Source organism: Oryza sativa, chromosome 10 (assembly GCF_034140825.1).
Source record: "Oryza sativa Japonica Group chromosome 10, ASM3414082v1".
Taxonomy (NCBI): domain Eukaryota; kingdom Viridiplantae; phylum Streptophyta; class Magnoliopsida; order Poales; family Poaceae; genus Oryza; species Oryza sativa.
The window spans coordinates 21,442,179-21,458,484 of record NC_089044.1 but is presented as its reverse complement, the minus strand read 5'-3'; the positions used below and the strand labels follow the sequence as shown (position 1 = coordinate 21,458,484).

The window sequence follows — 16,306 nt, the reverse complement described above, 5'->3', positions numbered from 1 at the left end:
GAGAGACGTTACGGTGGTCTTAAACAGTAACAGCTACAGTACTGCTACAAGAACAAGCTTCGTATTCAGGGAAGGAAATTGCTTTGCGTACGATGAAATTTGTGCGAATTTTAGTACTCCTACGATCCTACCATGCATGTTTTCTTGATTGGGTGGAAACATGTTGGACCCCACGTTTGCAGCACACGCCAGTATAGATGGCCAAAGGGTCCACCCGGCCCGGCCCGGCCCAAGCACGGCTGGGTACGGCCTAGGCCGTGCCGGCCCATGGGCTGCACCTCCCGCCCAGGTACAGCGGCCGTGCTATGCCGGGTCGTCAGGCCTCGGACCTTTTGGCCATCTATACACGCCGGAGACTATGAAGTATCGTAGTCTGATCGTATGAAATTTTATCATACGTATAGCAATGCTCATATCCCAATGTAGTAGGCATACAGATACAGTACATATCTCTTCAACTGGCCAGAGCAACTTGAGGCTGATGTTCAGCAGAGCTGTTCACCGGCCACCGTTCAGCGAGCCGACGGACATTGTAGCGCACGACGACCATGTCAGCGACGTCAACGACCCGAAGTCGATGGAATCGACGTCGGAGAAGACGAGCACGGCCTCCTCCGGTACGTCCTCCTCGCCGTCCAGGTACTGGCAGACCTGCCTCATGCTCGGCCGCGCCTCCGGCCTCGCCTGGCTGCACGCGAGGCCGAGCCAGAGCACCAGCCTCGCCTCCTCCTTGTCGTAGCGCCCGTCGAGCCTCTCGTCGACGGCGTGCACCAGCTCGCCCCTGGCACCGTGCTCCCGGACCCAGCGCAGCAGGTTGACGCCGGTGGCCGGGTCGATGGGGCGGCGCCCGCACGCCGCCTCGAGGAGCAGCGCGCCGTAGGCGAACACGTCGGTGGCCGTGGTGGCCTTGCCCGTCACGGTGAGCTCCGGCGCCATGTAGCCCAGCGTCCCGACCACGCGCGTCGTGGCCGGGTCGCCGCCGTGCTCGTAGAGCCGCGCGAGGCCGAAGTCGCCGAGCCGCGCGGCGCTCGCGTCGGCGCCGAGCAGCACGTTGCTGGCCTTCACGTCGCGGTGCACCACCACCTGCTCCCACTCCTCGTGCAGGTACACCAGCCCGGACGCCACGCCCCTGAGTATCCTCACCCGCTGCTCCCACGTCAGCGCCGTCGCCGTCGCCGTCGCCGGTGCGCCGCCGAACAGGAGCGCGTCGAGGCTGCCATTGGGCATGAACTCGTAGACCAGGAGGAGGTCATGCCCGCGCTTGCACCACCCGCGGAGCTCGACCAGGTTGCGGTGCCGCATGCGCCCGAGGCTGGCCACCTCGGCGACGAACTCGCGCATCCCCTGCCTCCCGTTGCTCGAGATCCTCTTCACGGCCACCACGTCGCCGGATCGCCGGAGCACGCCCCTGTACACCTCGCCGAATCCGCCGGCGCCGAGGAGCTCGCTGTTCTTGAACCCCTTCGTCGCCATGTAGAGCTCTCTGTACGGGAGCCTGTGCGGGTGGTCAAGCTCCCACTCCTCGAGCGTGTCGGCGAGCGCCGCCCGCCGCCGCAGCCAGAGCGCGACGCCGATCGCCGCCACGATCACTGTGACCGTGGCAGCGCAGGTCAGAGCAACGATCTTGACGACGACGGACGCGGAAGGCGGCGGCGCCGGCTTCTTTGGGACGCTCGGCAACCGAGAGAGATCGATCGGCCGCGCGGCGCCGCCGCCGGTCCGGAAGCTCCATGCGAGGACGTAGTGCGAGCTCGCGAGCTTCCCCGTCGACGACGAGAAGCCGACGTACATTTCCTGCTTGAAGATCGGCAGGAGGTCGACGGCGTGCGATATGAGCGGCCGGCGAGGCCGCGTCGGCACCGTCGACGCCACCGGAGCGATGGTGACGTTGAGGATCTTGGCGCTGCCGTCGTAGTCTACCCACGCCTGAATCGGCTGCGCGCTCTCCAACGTCAAGTTCCTCTTGCCACCGCCGCCGTCGGTGAAGTAGGCGGCCGGCTCCGACACGTTCGACACGAGGCTGTTTAGGTCGACGCCAACGTGGTTGCCGTTCGTCTCGTTCAGGAGCCCGTTCGCCTGCACAGTGTCGAACTCGACGGCGAACACGTGGTTGGAGGGGTCACCCATGTTGCTCTTCCCGAGGAGGCCAAGATACTGCTCGGCGGTTGCGCCGGGGAGCACCTTGGAGGCGGCGACAACGAAAGCCAAGCCATGGCCGCCGACGCTGCCGTTGGTGACGATGTCGAAGACGAAGGCCGTGCTGAAGGAGACGACGGCGGCGTCGCTCACCATCTGCACCGGGGAGTCGAAGAACGCGTGGCCCATGATATTGTTGCTGTCGTTGGTGAGCTGCAGCGCGCCGCCGCGCAGGACGGTGGCCGAGCCGTCTAGGCTCAGGTTGGCGGCGTTGCGGAAGCCGTTGTAGATGAAATCGACGTCGGCGGAAGAGAGGAGGAGGCAGTGAGCGAGGATGGAGAGCACGGCGGCGAGGTGGCGAAGCGCTGCAATGGACGCCGGAGACATGGAAGAAACTAAACTGTAGTGCGTAGGGTGTAGTTCGACAGCTGCTGTAATTGAGAACTGGGATCTGTTCATGCAGTGCAGTGCAGTGATAAATAGACGTCACTACGTCAGGCTGATGAATCTTGTGGATTTGGATCCTCTGTTTAGGTAGACCAAGTCACCGGTGAACAGTAGCAAATGTAAACACCACTAACAAAAAGTGATCGAAAGTGAAATTTACTTTGATATATCATCTGTGGCGAAGCCAGGATTTAAAGATGGGGGTGCCATCTACGAGACGTGGTAACTCACTTAGGGTTCGGTGAACAGTAATATTATAGCGTTGATGTATGATCGCTAACTCGACATCATACATGTTATAGCGATTAGCTACAAGAGAGAATGAGAACCCATTGATCATAATTTGCCAATTTAAAATTCAGTAATATTTTTAATATATAGATGATTAAACAGTTTGTTCCATGATTTTAATTGAAGTCTTGCAATCATTTTTAAAATGGTAAATCAGTTAACTAAGTCATTTCATAAGTCCTATATATATAGCTAGGCAGTTGTCCTATATAGTTAGTTTCATCCGCAACTAATAATATAATTAATTGCTAGATTATAAGGGCTAATTATCCTTGGGAGAAGAGAGGGAAGGGGAGGTCACATAGGGGTTAGGGGGGGGGGGTTGTTGGCCCTCCCTGGCCCCTACGGTGGCTTCGCCACTGTATATCATGTCGATGTAACATATTTACCAATATCGTGACTATAAAGGCCTTGTTTAGTTGGGAAAATTTTTAGATTTGGTTGTCACATCGGATATACGGACACATATTTGAAGTATTAAACGTAGTCTAATAACAAAACAAATTACAGATTCTGCCAGTAAACTGCGAAACGAATTTATTAAGCCTAATTAATCCGTCATTAGCAAATGTTTACTTAGCACCATATTGTCAAACCATGGCGCAATTAGGCTTAAAAGATTCGTCTTGTAATTTACACACAATCTGTGTACTTGATTTTTTTCCCTATATTTAATATTTTATGCATGTGTCCAAACATTTAATATGACATGATAGTGTGAAGATTTTTGTTTTGGGAAGTAAACAGGGACTAAGTATAACAAAGATGTAAAGTCTTAAGGGCTAACACCGTAAGTTAGTAGGCTAACAGGCTTAATTCATTCATACGGAAGTCCCTCTTTTATCATTGATATAAAAAGTCCTTTTCTTATCTAGCTATTTTTTTTAGCGTAGCGTAATATATGTGTAACCAGTTTAGACCTGTCTAAACTAGTTAGAATGAACAATGTCTTGTTGTTTATGTGCACTGTAGCATGTGATATCTTCTATTATTTCTTCAATTGGGTGGCTAAGATTACCCCCAAAGTTATAAGTCATGAATCCATCTACAGTGATATGGAATAGCAATAGATCATCTTCACTATTTAGAAGATGACAAGGTGAACGACTTGAACGGTTGACCCTTAATTTGTGGTTGGGAAAACTTTGGATTATACTCGCGGAGTTCTGCTTGAAATACATGAATTCTTTTTATTATAAGTTTCCAATAAAGAAAAGAATTTCTTGTGGCAAATATCAGATCAATGTCTTGAAATGAAAAATTACTATATGGCCTGTCCGCTTCCCATCCTGCCCTGTTTTCTCTTCTATCTTGACAATTAACTTCAGGAAAGAGCGTATAGCTCTGCGCCTCTGCCTCCCCTTCCTTTGGCACCACCTTATCCTAGCATCCACCGTTCAACCACTGCCTAAAATGTAACCGATGCTGAAATAGTGTAGAAGAAAGAACATGCAATTGTCCACAATTTTTTGTTATGTTGTTTTCATGCAGTGGCGGAGCCAAGAATTGATCACGCCTAGGGCTGAGTAGGGCTGAATTGATGTGTTCTTAGCAAATCTCTTTATATCTTCAGTTTGCACAGTTTTTGCATAGGATTTTAATGGGAATTTGGTCCTAAGCCTAGAGCTCAAGCCCTAATTGCCCCACCCTTGGCTCCGCAAATTTCATGGTAAACTGAGGGATCTTGTTCGGTCACTTCCAATTACGAATACAAGAACCAGAAGACAATTGTTTGGACTTACTCCCTCCGTCCCAAAAAAAATCAACCTCCTAATACAACGAAACGAATCTAGATATACTCTATGTACAGACTCGTTGTACTAGGATATGTCCCATCCTAGTATTAGGTTTGCTTTTTTTAGGACGAGGAAGTACTATATAAATAAATAGTAGTCTAAGTAAATAGAAGGACAGTCCGTGTTAAAACAGCTTGCCTCTCTGTCCGAAGACAAACAAGAGCAGGAAGAGACCACTTATTAAAATCTCAATCAATTTCAATTATTATGAAGAACCAATGGCGAACAAACTACTCCCTCCATCACATAAAAACCTAGTACCGGATTTAACACATCCTAAGACTACTTATAAGCATTTTTAGCATAGTGACAAGTCAAACATTTTCAACTTTGACTATTAATAGCAAAAAATAAAAAAAGATCAATCATGTAAAATTGATGTTACTAAAATTATCATTAAACAAACTATCATAATATGTAACTCTTTTTATTTAAAGCATCTTATTTTTATAGATATTGTTGGTCAAAGTAGTATCTTAGAGAGCATGTCTTAGCCCCCCTTAGCGGGAACCAAACTCAGCAACAGGGCTCCCTAAACCGGGGATTCATCGAAACAAACAAGCAGCAAACAGCTTTCAAAGGAAAGGGAGATAGATTGTGCCTTTCTTTCATTTATTATTTTTCTTTTCTGCAAGGTAAGGGGCCTTGAGAGTCCAAAAATACTTATATTTTAGAACAAAGGGAGTATTAGAATATGTCATGTCCAATGTTAGATTGGTTTTTTATGGGACGAAAAGAGTACTGGATGTGGTGGTTGTTGATTGATGATAGAACCCATGCTGCATCATATGCTAGCAACGATCCCAACTGCCAAACTTGTAGTCCCTACTATGGGGGTGTTTAGATCTAGGGATATAAAGTTTTAGCTTGTCACATCGGATATTATATAGAGGGGAGAAATTTGAAAATATACTTTATTTTTTTCATATTTTGCGTTTAGATACCTGGCTGTGATTAATTTACAAAAATATACCCAATCCGTGAAACGGATGCGCGAGAGCGAGGACGAACCGCAGACTAGGGATGCGGGAGCGGAACGCGAGCCGGTCGCGCGGAACCAGGATGCGCGACCGAGCCGGTCCCGCATGACTGGACTGCGGGACCCGAGTTGGTACCATGGCGCCGATGCGCGGGGGTGATGGAGCCCTTGGGATCGCGAGCAGGCACGGCGGTACCGCAGAACGGCGGCACAGGACCGGTGTTGTCCCGCGGTTCCAACACGCAGAACCGAGCAGGTCCCGTGGTCCTTCCCTTTCCGTGTGTTGTTTGAGCTGTGTTCTTCCCTCAATTTTTCCAACTCATCCACGAGCACGCTTTTTAAACTGCTAAATGATGTAATTTTTTGTAAAAAGTTTCTATACGAAAGTTATTTAAAAAAAATCATATTAATCCACTTTTGAAAAAAATAACTAATACTTAATTAATCATGTGCTAATGGCCTGCTCCGTTTTCCGTGCATAGGAGATTGGATCCAATTCGGGAACCTAGATGTGGGCGGCATGTGGGAGCGCCGGTCCCGCACATCCAGCATGCGGGAGCGTTGCGCTCACCCGTCCTGCGGGACCGGCGCAGTACCGCATCCTCGGCCTGCGGGACCGGCTCGGTCACGCTTCCTGGTTCCGCATGACCGGCTCAGGTTCCGCTCCTTCATTCCCAGTCTGCGGTTCGTCCTCGTTCCCGCGCAACCGTTCCGCAGATTGGGTATATTTTTGCAAATTAATCACAGCCAGGTATATAAACGCACAATATGAAAAAATAAAGTATATTTTCAAATTTCTTTCTTATAAAGAGTATCTACTATGGGGGTGTTTAGATTCAGAGGTGTAAAGTTTTAGCGTGTCCCCACTGGGGGGTGTTTAGATTCAAAGGTGTAAAGTTTTGACGTTTCCCTACTGCACCGGATCCTTGTCCATGCCTCTACATTGGGACAGCCTAGTAGCACTGTACCAATGAGCAGAATCAGTGTTAACTTAAGATATTAGTCCGAAATGGAAATAACATGGATGGGATAATATCAGAGAGAAGATGTCAACTCAGATATACACGGGCAGTTCAAGCCATTGTGAAGACAATTACAGGCTTAGATACATAAGAACAGTTATGCAATCAACCGGTATAATACAGGCCCAAGTTCAGGCTATCTGATAAGGAATACAAATGTTGTTTCTTTAGACAGGCCTTAAGAAAAATTGTCACTATAACAATAATCCATGCTCATTCGCCCAACAAGTGGGCATAAAATTAATAGATGCACAAAGCAAGGGGATTTGGCTTTTCTAGAGCTACCGATCTTCAGATGCCAGCATTGATAAATTGCTCTGCACTCAAGGCAAAAGAAATGCAAAAGGTTAGAGATTAAATGAGGAATTTCATTTTTGAAATGTGCAGGTATGGCAAATTAGCATTTGAATTCTTCAAAGCAGATCTTAACAGGGAGGTAACATTCAAAATGGTGAAGTGAGCATATTGACTGTTGAGAATTATCAGAAAACATGAAATTTGTGGCAAAAAGGTATAGAATAGTTTTGTCTCATAAACTTGAGTTATGAACAGAATTTTATGCAATGGTATATTACGAGTATAAAATCGCAGTGGAATAGGCATTTGTTTGGCTTTAAAAGAACATTCATTCTCCCAGGGTCTAAATTAGTCAATCTGGAAAACTATCCATATGAAGTCTTCAAAAAATCTCTGCAGGATGCTAGAATTAGCCATCTACAATATTTTAGATCATTGGTTCTCTAGAACGAACCTGAGCTCTTAGTAGGGAGGATCCGGATTAAATGCCAAGGATTCCCTCCAGATGAGTTCTTTTATATGTTCTTCAGTAAAGGATGGTTGCTCAAAATCAAAGCTGAAAGGTGCTGGGCAGGTGGGTTCTTCATTGATGTCATGAAGAGAAGCCAAGTATGGGTGATGAAGAGCCTCATCAACTGCATGGAAAAATAATGTTCAATTTACAGTAAAGGCAACAAAAGTGGAGTAGTTGGTGTAAAGTCAATGTACCAGTTATCCGTCTGCTTGGGTCAAACACCAGCATTTTCTCTAACAGATCGACTGCACCAGCAGACATGTTGCGGAAGCGCAAGCGGAAGTCCTGCCTTGGGTACTGTGGTAGCTGTTTCATGTATCTTCTTGCATTATCACTCCGAAGAAACCCTAGGCTTGAGTCATCTGGCGACCCTATCAGCTTTTGAAGAGAAAAGGGTCTGATTAATATTGATACCACTTGGGTTACAGGGATACATTTTAGAAAAGCAAAGAAAACAGAAAAAAAAATGGACCCAAAAAAAAACACATTTACATATTCAGAGTTCAAGTAATGTATCTCTTATTCAAGTACAAATAAAAAATTACGTTTATGCAGACATTAAAAGTATGCAAGCAATGAACCAGACAAGCCTTACCTCAGTGATCAATTTTAGTTGCTGAATGTAATCCCTTCCAGGAAACAGGGGTTGACGAGTCACAATTTCACCAAGTATGCATCCAACTGACCAGACATCAATAGCAGCAGTATACTGCGAGCAGTTCAACAGCAGCTCTGGTGCTCGATACCAACGAGTGACCACATACTCTGTCATGAGGTCAGTCTCCGTAGTGGTTCTTGCAAGCCCAAAATCAGCAATCTTGAGATCACAATTTGCATTAAGGAACAAATTGCTTGGCTTCAGATCACGGTGCAAGACATTTGCCGAGTGCACATATTTTAGCCCTCGTAGCAACTGGTACAGGAAGTACTGCAATGCAAAACATGTCACTTGTGATTATTAAACCAGATAAACAAGAGAATGTTAAGCTGAAATATGGATAGGATGAAGAAAACATATAGCGACCAAAGGAACAAGGTGCATGGAAATCTCTGTCTAGATTTTCTGCAAGCAAAATGTTTCAGCAAAGCACAAGCTGGAAGCAACAAACCTGGCAGTGGTCATCAGTCAATGGTTGATTTGAGCGTATGATCTGATGGAGATCAGTATCCATCAACTCAGAAACAATGTAAACATCATTAAAGTTGTCTCTTCTTGGGGGGCGAATTATGTCCTTTATGGCAATAATCTGTGATCCAGTGTTAAAATCACCATCAGACTATATGATATAAATGTGTGAGTCAAAAATGTATCACACGCTCTTGACCGCCCAACAAAAAAAAAAGGAAATAACAGAAAGTGAAAACCACATTCCAGTTTGTATGTTTAAATAAAGCAAACAAAACTACCTGTAGAGATAGAAACCTAATAAACATATGGTGTCAGCTGAGCCCAAGGTTACTCCTTATGTACAACATCCTGGCTTGGATCTGGCACTACTATGACTTAGTAATGAAACGACTAAAGATGAAGTATTCCACTTGTAGCATAGCAGTTCTTTGTAAGTATAAGAGTGTTGACATCCCCTACGGCCCACATGAGTGCAAGGTTGTTAAATCGTAAAGTCGAGTTGAGTCATCCCTCTGCTGACTTGCCCGACTAGTTGTGGCTAGTTAGGACTATTGTTCTGGTTGACTGGTCTATTAGACCATTACAACATATATATACCGATTGCCTCTACTGTTAATCTGTTTGCCTCTCCTCTCTGTTTCACTCATTAACAATGGGCCCGATGCACCAGGCCTCCCAAGCGAGGCCCAATTTGCTCAATAGTGGCTCATTGATGCTGCCCTTACTCCATAGCATCTTCTGCTGCCAACAAGTTAAGTCATGCCCCTTGGATGACTTGTCGACTAGTCCAACTAGTCACACAACTTGATAGCAGAGTATGAGTGAAGCAATGAGTGGAATATAAGGGATAGGATGATCTTTCAGTGGAGTACAATTAATCTATCATAACCAATAATAGCAATTAGTAATGCACTCTTTACAAGCAAGTAAGTAACTACAGAAAGGTCTAAAGTGTTGCTGCCGCTTTTCTAACAAATTATGGAATATGGTGTTTGCACTCGAAAAATGTCCTTAGGAAAAGTTAGTTACCAATGTAAACTAAATGTAAATCACACCCAATAAATTACCTAATAGTGGTAAGGCCAAGTTCGATCAATAATCACTAGGAATGTCGAAAACCAATTTAAACAAACAGCTCTTACATTCTCGTGGTCCATGTGGCGAAGCAGCTTGATTTCTCTCAGTGTCCGCTTGGCATCGATATGGTTGTCGAATGCATTGCCAATCTTCTTGATGGCAACTTCCTCGCCGTTCTCCGAGTTAACAGCCGCGCTACAAATAGGAAAAACAAAATTACTACTACAATATAATCACATCTACTCAAGCAGTCAAACCATAACATTTTTGGGCCGCCGTGACCCATTTCCCCCACACATCCTTATGCCTAAAACACAACATCCGGAGCCAAATCTACGCGATGTGTCACGAACACATAAACGCCCTCGCGAATTTTCGAACAAAAATAGCAACTCGGATTCGCTATTAATTAGTAAACCCACACGCATAACTCGGGAGGGGAGGGGAGGGCGAGGCAAACGCACCAGACAATGCCGTAGGCGCCCCGGCCGATGGGGCGGATGGGAGGGGCGTACTTGGAGGAGACCTCGAAGAAGTTCCCGTACACGTTGTACAGCACGTAGCGGCCCCCGTGCGTCCCCATCCCCTTGATCTGCGCGCCGCCGCCGCCGCCCGCGCCGCCGGAGGAGGAATCCATGGCCGCCGCCGCTCGCGGGGAGGACGAGGTGGAGGGGGAGGGGAGGAGGCGTAGGGTTTGGCTCTTGGTCGCCGCGACTAGTCGTTGATGGGAGTAGGAGGAGGAGGAGGAGGACTATGGTGGGAGAAGCTTCCCCCTCTTTTTGACTCGGGCGGCGACCGCGGAATGGGGATCGGAGCGAGGCGGAGGCGGCGACGGACGGTGTTGCGGCCTTGCGGGAAAGGGATGCGGGTGCGGGTCAATCAAAGGGTGATCACACCCAAACACAACCAGGTTTGCAATTTCGGTTTTTTTATTTATGTTGGGGCGTCAAAATATCTTTGGAAATTTCGGATTTTTTTGGAACAATTTTTTCTTCTGAATTTTAAATATTTTTTTAAAAAGTTTTTTTAAATAAACTTCGGACAAAGTAGTGTCGGGCTGTGGGTGGGTGGGGGAATTGTAAACATGACATCGATCCGGTCGAGGTCCCGGGTCACCGGTATATTTTAAAAATAATTAGATTGAATATATTTGTATATACTTTCAAAATAAAAAAGACTTTAGTTAGAAAACGCGTAGACATCAACATGCTGATAACGCGTAGACATCTAGAAATATGCGTTATCAAAATCAATCCATTCATCGACCTGGTGGAGATTTCGGGCCACCGACCTGATGTCGAATCCTCGAGCCGCCAGTTGAATGACACACTTTAAAAATATATTTAATGTATTTATATATATATATATATATATATATATATATATATATATATATGTCTTAAGAAGACGTATTTTAGCTATAAAACTGTAACATCCCGGCCTAGGGCTTAATAGGATTAATAGAATACTCATATCAACAAGTTGCAACTTCTTGCCTGGAGCAATTTGGGATGGGTGACCGACCGGGAAATTCTTCCCGGGTGTACACGAGTGAGGACAAAGTGTGCAGAAAAGACATGTGTTGGTCTGTGAGGACAGTCTATGACCTATGAAAGCTGCCAGATGTAAGTGGGCCCGGCCTGGGGGAGGCGGGACGTTACAAAAACGTGTACACAAACCAAGAAATATGTAAATGTTAATTCAAAACCAATATCAAGTAATAAAAGTAGTTACAACTAATAGTTTAAGATAAATGGTACTACGAACTACAAAGTTAAAAATGTAATCAATATCAACATGGTGAAGGCATGAAGAATAAATTATTATTTCAAAAAGAAGGACAAAGGAAACGTATTTTAGGCTCAAACCGTTAGGAGAGCAACATATTGGTAACCATTATAACACATTTACATATTTTAGCCTCAAACTGTAGCATTTCTAAATCTCGCAGATATTTGATTGCTGCTTCACGAGCTTTTCGTCCCAAGCCGGGTTTTCCCATGTTTATCGATGGCCTAATACTACCAATCTATATAGCATTTAAGTTATGCTAACTTTTTAATTCACCCTCAGAATTGTTAAACTAGACTAGCTTTTTAGTTCAATTAATCTTATCTCATTAGCATTTTAATTGCACAACTTTTTTTCACCACCAAACCTCTACTTAATTACAACACAAAGAAAGTGCCAGTTAATGTTCGTTGTTTGGTCCATGTGTGTGTTGTGCAATGGAGTGGCTTACTAATAACAAGGCTCATAGAGAGGTGCCCAGAGGCATTATGCTCGATTACTCAAAGAAGGTAATTAACAGAGCCATCAACCTTGTGTAGTGCCTCAGCAGCTCAGCTTCTGCCATCCATGCTAAACTCCGAGAGCTCACTCCAATAGCAAATTGCTAAACCCAAGCAGCGAGTGGGCATTAATATGGGGAACTACTCCCGCCATTCTTTTTTACTAGTCGTTTAAGAAATTGACATGTTCCAGTAAACATGTTTGGTTATTACCTTTTCTAGTCATATATTTATAAAAAAAATGTAAAGTACATAACTAAATGGAAGTGTTTTTTAAGACAAATCTATTGATTGATACCATGTTCACATATCAAATATTAGGGAAATGCTATAGGATAGTATCATGTTTGAACGGGATGATACCTCAGAGGTATCGCCTGATACCTGGTATCAGCCGATATCTACCAGGTATCAGGCGATACCTTAAAGGTATCATACCGTTCAAACGGGATATTAGCTGATACCTATGGTTGTAGCTAGAACTCAAATGATCTATCTCCCAAGATGGCAAGGTGGCCAATGATGCTAGGTTAGAGGTGATAAAGTGTTTCAGAGGAGAAACTGATATGGCGAAAATGATAATTAGTAGATTCGCCTTGAAAACACTTTCATTATGTACTTTACATTTTTTTATAAATATATGACTAGAACAACAAGTATTTTAGAGACCATGTTAATATACTCAACAACAAGAAAAAAGAACGGGGTGATAGTTCTCGATTCTAGGATTGTCTAGCTCCTTCTTGAGTTTGGCGCTTGCAATTGGAGCAAGAACTTAAGAGTTTAACATTCTCTTCTACTCCTACTAGCTAGCCTTGAGCATGTCAATGACTCATGTCGAGATGTTTTTAGCCTCCTAATGGATGACCATGCCACAGCATCTGTCTCGTCGATGTAGTACACCACGACACAAGCCAGAAACACCACACAAGATTGATAGCTCTGTTATGTGTTTGGATGGATCATGTGAGGAGAAAATAGTGAATTTTTATTATGAGTTGGTAATGTTTACTCGATTTGACTGACCGGTTTCCTTCTTGCTTTGACATAAGTCATAGGTTGAGCCCAAATAAATGTGGAACACATATTTAAGTAGTGGATTATATTGGAGTAAGTGTGGAACGAATCGATCGACACATAAATTTGCACTGTTTATCTCTGTAGAATGCTCTAAATGGTTAATTATATTAGTGAGTGACAATAAAATCTTCAATGAAATGGACATTTTAAAGAAACAGAAAAAGAAAAATGCCCACATATTGAACCCAAACGGCCAAACCTAACCAATAGTACGTCCTAGTCATGTGTGAGGTCCAGGCATAGCACATTTGCAAAAGTCAACCGGTCAGCTTCTGAGCATAATTCCCTCTCTGACGGGGCAATCTGCTGAACCTTTTGTTGGGTATAGCGTCAGGGCCTGACGATACGTACTACTGAGCCACTCATTTTCTTCAGAGGTCGCCTTCACATATGAATGTGTGATTCGTGTGCGAAAGCGGCAGTGTCTGAACCCGCAAGTAATCTGAAACCACGAGAGGTAGACTTTAGGATAGCCTTAGCAAATTATCAGTAAGGCAGCTCATTTATTATCTAAAAAGTTCACTGGGTCAGCAACGTATGATCGTGGTACGGACAAAGGAAAGAACATCACAGCTGTAGCATTACATTAAGCGGCAACGTACGCGTTACCGAAGCTAGGCAGAGATATACATCTTTTAGGGTTGGAATTGTGTTTTTAAAAGCATTGCCTTTAAATTAGGTGATATATCACATTCACTCCACATCGTGTGGAATTAATTGTGTTGATTGTCAACTTTCCCAATCTATATAAAAGAAGTCTCGCTATCAATGTATATTTTTAAGGTAGTCCTGTCGATACCTACAGTTCAATGTTCAAGTTTTTCTAGAGGTAACTCAATGTACAAGTCAAACATTAACAATGCACAATGCTAAAGCCCTAGGCCGCCCCAGGCACCCAGCCCAGCCCAGCCCACAGTAAGCTCCATCTCATTTAATTTTTTTCAAGGAAGAGAAAGCTTTATCGATCATTCAATGCCCAGTGTACAATCATGGGCAAGCAATTCTCTAATACACAGGGGGAATTGCATAAGCCACACCGCACACGGTGTTTTGTACGCATTGTAAGTTGAGCTAGTTCATGAGCTACTTTATTACATTCTCTTCCAATTTCTCGACTCGGAACGATGGTAGTAACGCAGATGCCGATCTTGTTTGGCATAGCCTTGATTTATCCTCTCTTGGTGACACCAAAGAGGAGACAACGTTAGCGCAGTTACTCTCTATTATACCATACTATTATTGCCGTGTTCATCTTATCTACCTTTAATTATACATTTTTCTCCATGGTATCGCATATTATCCTCTTCTTCTTTCTTCTTCTTCTTCTTTTTTCTTTTTTTTTATTTACTTTTGAACCCTTACGTGTTGAAAAAAAGCCCGCCATTACCATGCTTTTGAACCCGGACCTCTCTCCCTCTATTTGTAAACACAAATAAAATCCTAAATCATTTCCATTGCTCGATCCGTGTATGTAATGCAACGACATGGCTTACCAATAACACAGTTGTAGGCGACGCTCAAGAGGCATCATGTTGGATTACTCAAGAGGGTAACATAGCTATCAACTTAAAACCTTGTTTAGTGTTTCAAATGGTTGTGGTGTACAACACCGACAAGACAGATCTAGTGGCATGGCCGTCTATTCATGAGGCCAAAAGCATTTGGATGAAAGTTATGGACACGCCCGAGGATAACCTGCAAAAAAAAGATGCTAATTAAGCTTTGATCTTACTCTAATGGTAGTGTTTTTTTGTAAGTCGTATATTTGAAAATAAAATGTGAAGTACAGTACACAACTGTTTTCATGACGAATCTACTATAATATCATTTGCATATATTGTTGATTGATTTTTTTTTAAAGATCTTATGACATCTAACTGAATGTGAAGTACATGCATGCATCGAAGGATGGCATCTAGTATTTGTGAATAATAGAATGGGTGTAATCATCCTAGATGCCATCCAAAACCTAGATGATCTAACAATGTCGAGTTCAAGGTGGCCCTTCAGTGGTCAAGAGGGATGTAAATGAGTAAGCCGCGAACCTACTTATCGGTCAAAATAAAAAGGTTTACAGCTTATTTTAACATATAAGTAGGTTTCACAGGTTAACCACTTGGACCCGCTCACGGCACCACAAAGTGCAAATAGTAGCACGGTTTTGATTTGAATGAACCTGTACTATTGATTATAAGCCCGTCTTGAGCGGAAGCTCTCCCTTGCAAAGTGGTTTCAGTCGCAAGCTAAGGTCTGACTGAAAATTATAAAATTTCAAAGCAAGGATATTTATGCGGTTTTCCATTATGAGGAGAAAAAAAATGTCCATTTGCTTTAGGTCGCGTTACACCAATATATGTTATAATTGTTTGTGAAATTGTACGTGTTTTAAATAATAGTTAAAAGTGTACTAATGCTTGTCTTTATAGCAGGTGAATAGGTCATACATCACATTCGTACCAAATGATGGTGTGGAATTGACGAATTGTATGGATTGTCAAACTTCTGTGATGTGTACTGTATAAAAGAAGTCTCACAGTTGACGTGTAATTTTAGGTAGTGCTTTCGATGAGTCTTCTTATGTAGGTTAACATACCACGATATTCAAATTTTGTAAGAGACAACTCAATGTGCACTTGGAGGTAATTATATACTCTTGCTACTACGAACATACTCTCTTCGTTCAATAAAAAACAAACTCAACATAAAATCAATATAAAATATGACATATAATATATACTGAGTTTGTTTTTTATATAACGAAAGAAGCGTAGTACAAGCATTCACACCATACGCACATATAGGAAGAGACTGTGGTCTTGTCCTTTTCTTCAACAAAAATTGGATAAAATTTTGGATACTCGTGGCACGCTTTTCAAACTATTAGACGGTACATTTCGTGCGAAAACTTTATATACGAAAGTTGCTCTAAAATATCAAATTAATATATTTTTCAAGTTTATAATAATTAAAACTTAATTAACTAGTAACTTAACGTGCTAAAGCTACGGTAACATTCGGTAAATGTCAACCTTCACAGGCAAATAAGGATTTTATCCCATAACATTTGAATAAATAATAAGTTATTAAACTTACATTTTCATTCATAAATAAAATGAGTTAGGTAAAAGTTAACTAAAAAACCGCAATATCCATCCATCGAGGTGACAGAAAGACAAATACAAAAATAGAAATACATTCTCAAGCTCAAAGTCTCAAACCCGCAAGACCATCGGAAACATAGATGCAA

At 43.6% G+C, this 16,306-nt stretch overlaps 2 protein-coding genes and 1 long non-coding RNA gene across 3 annotated transcripts; 1 reads left to right on the top strand and 2 right to left on the bottom strand.

The window, feature by feature from the left end:
• Window positions 1-364: 364 nt before the first annotated feature.
• On the bottom strand, window positions 365-2,608 carry LOC4349226 (L-type lectin-domain containing receptor kinase SIT2-like). Its single transcript, XM_015758496.3, has one exon. The coding sequence runs from the start codon at window positions 2,593-2,595 to the stop codon at window positions 499-501; it is 2,097 nt and encodes a 698-aa protein (XP_015613982.2). The 5' UTR covers window positions 2,596-2,608; the 3' UTR covers window positions 365-498.
• A 4,064-nt stretch (window positions 2,609-6,672) lies between these two features.
• On the bottom strand, window positions 6,673-10,589 carry LOC4349225 (mitogen-activated protein kinase 6-like). The gene is made up of 7 exons (NM_001423090.1): window positions 10,153-10,589; window positions 9,754-9,883; window positions 8,592-8,729; window positions 8,078-8,410; window positions 7,677-7,860; window positions 7,423-7,603; window positions 6,673-6,988 (listed from the first exon to the last, which is right to left on the bottom strand). The coding sequence occupies exons 1-6, from the start codon at window positions 10,323-10,325 to the stop codon at window positions 7,431-7,433; spliced, it is 1,131 nt and encodes a 376-aa protein (NP_001410019.1). The 5' UTR covers window positions 10,326-10,589; the 3' UTR covers window positions 6,673-6,988; window positions 7,423-7,430.
• Window positions 10,161-15,727, top strand: LOC136353658 (uncharacterized). The gene is made up of 2 exons (XR_010737035.1): window positions 10,161-10,598; window positions 15,489-15,727. It is a non-coding gene; the product is annotated as an uncharacterized lncRNA (long non-coding RNA).
• The last annotated feature ends 579 nt before the right edge of the window (window positions 15,728-16,306 follow it).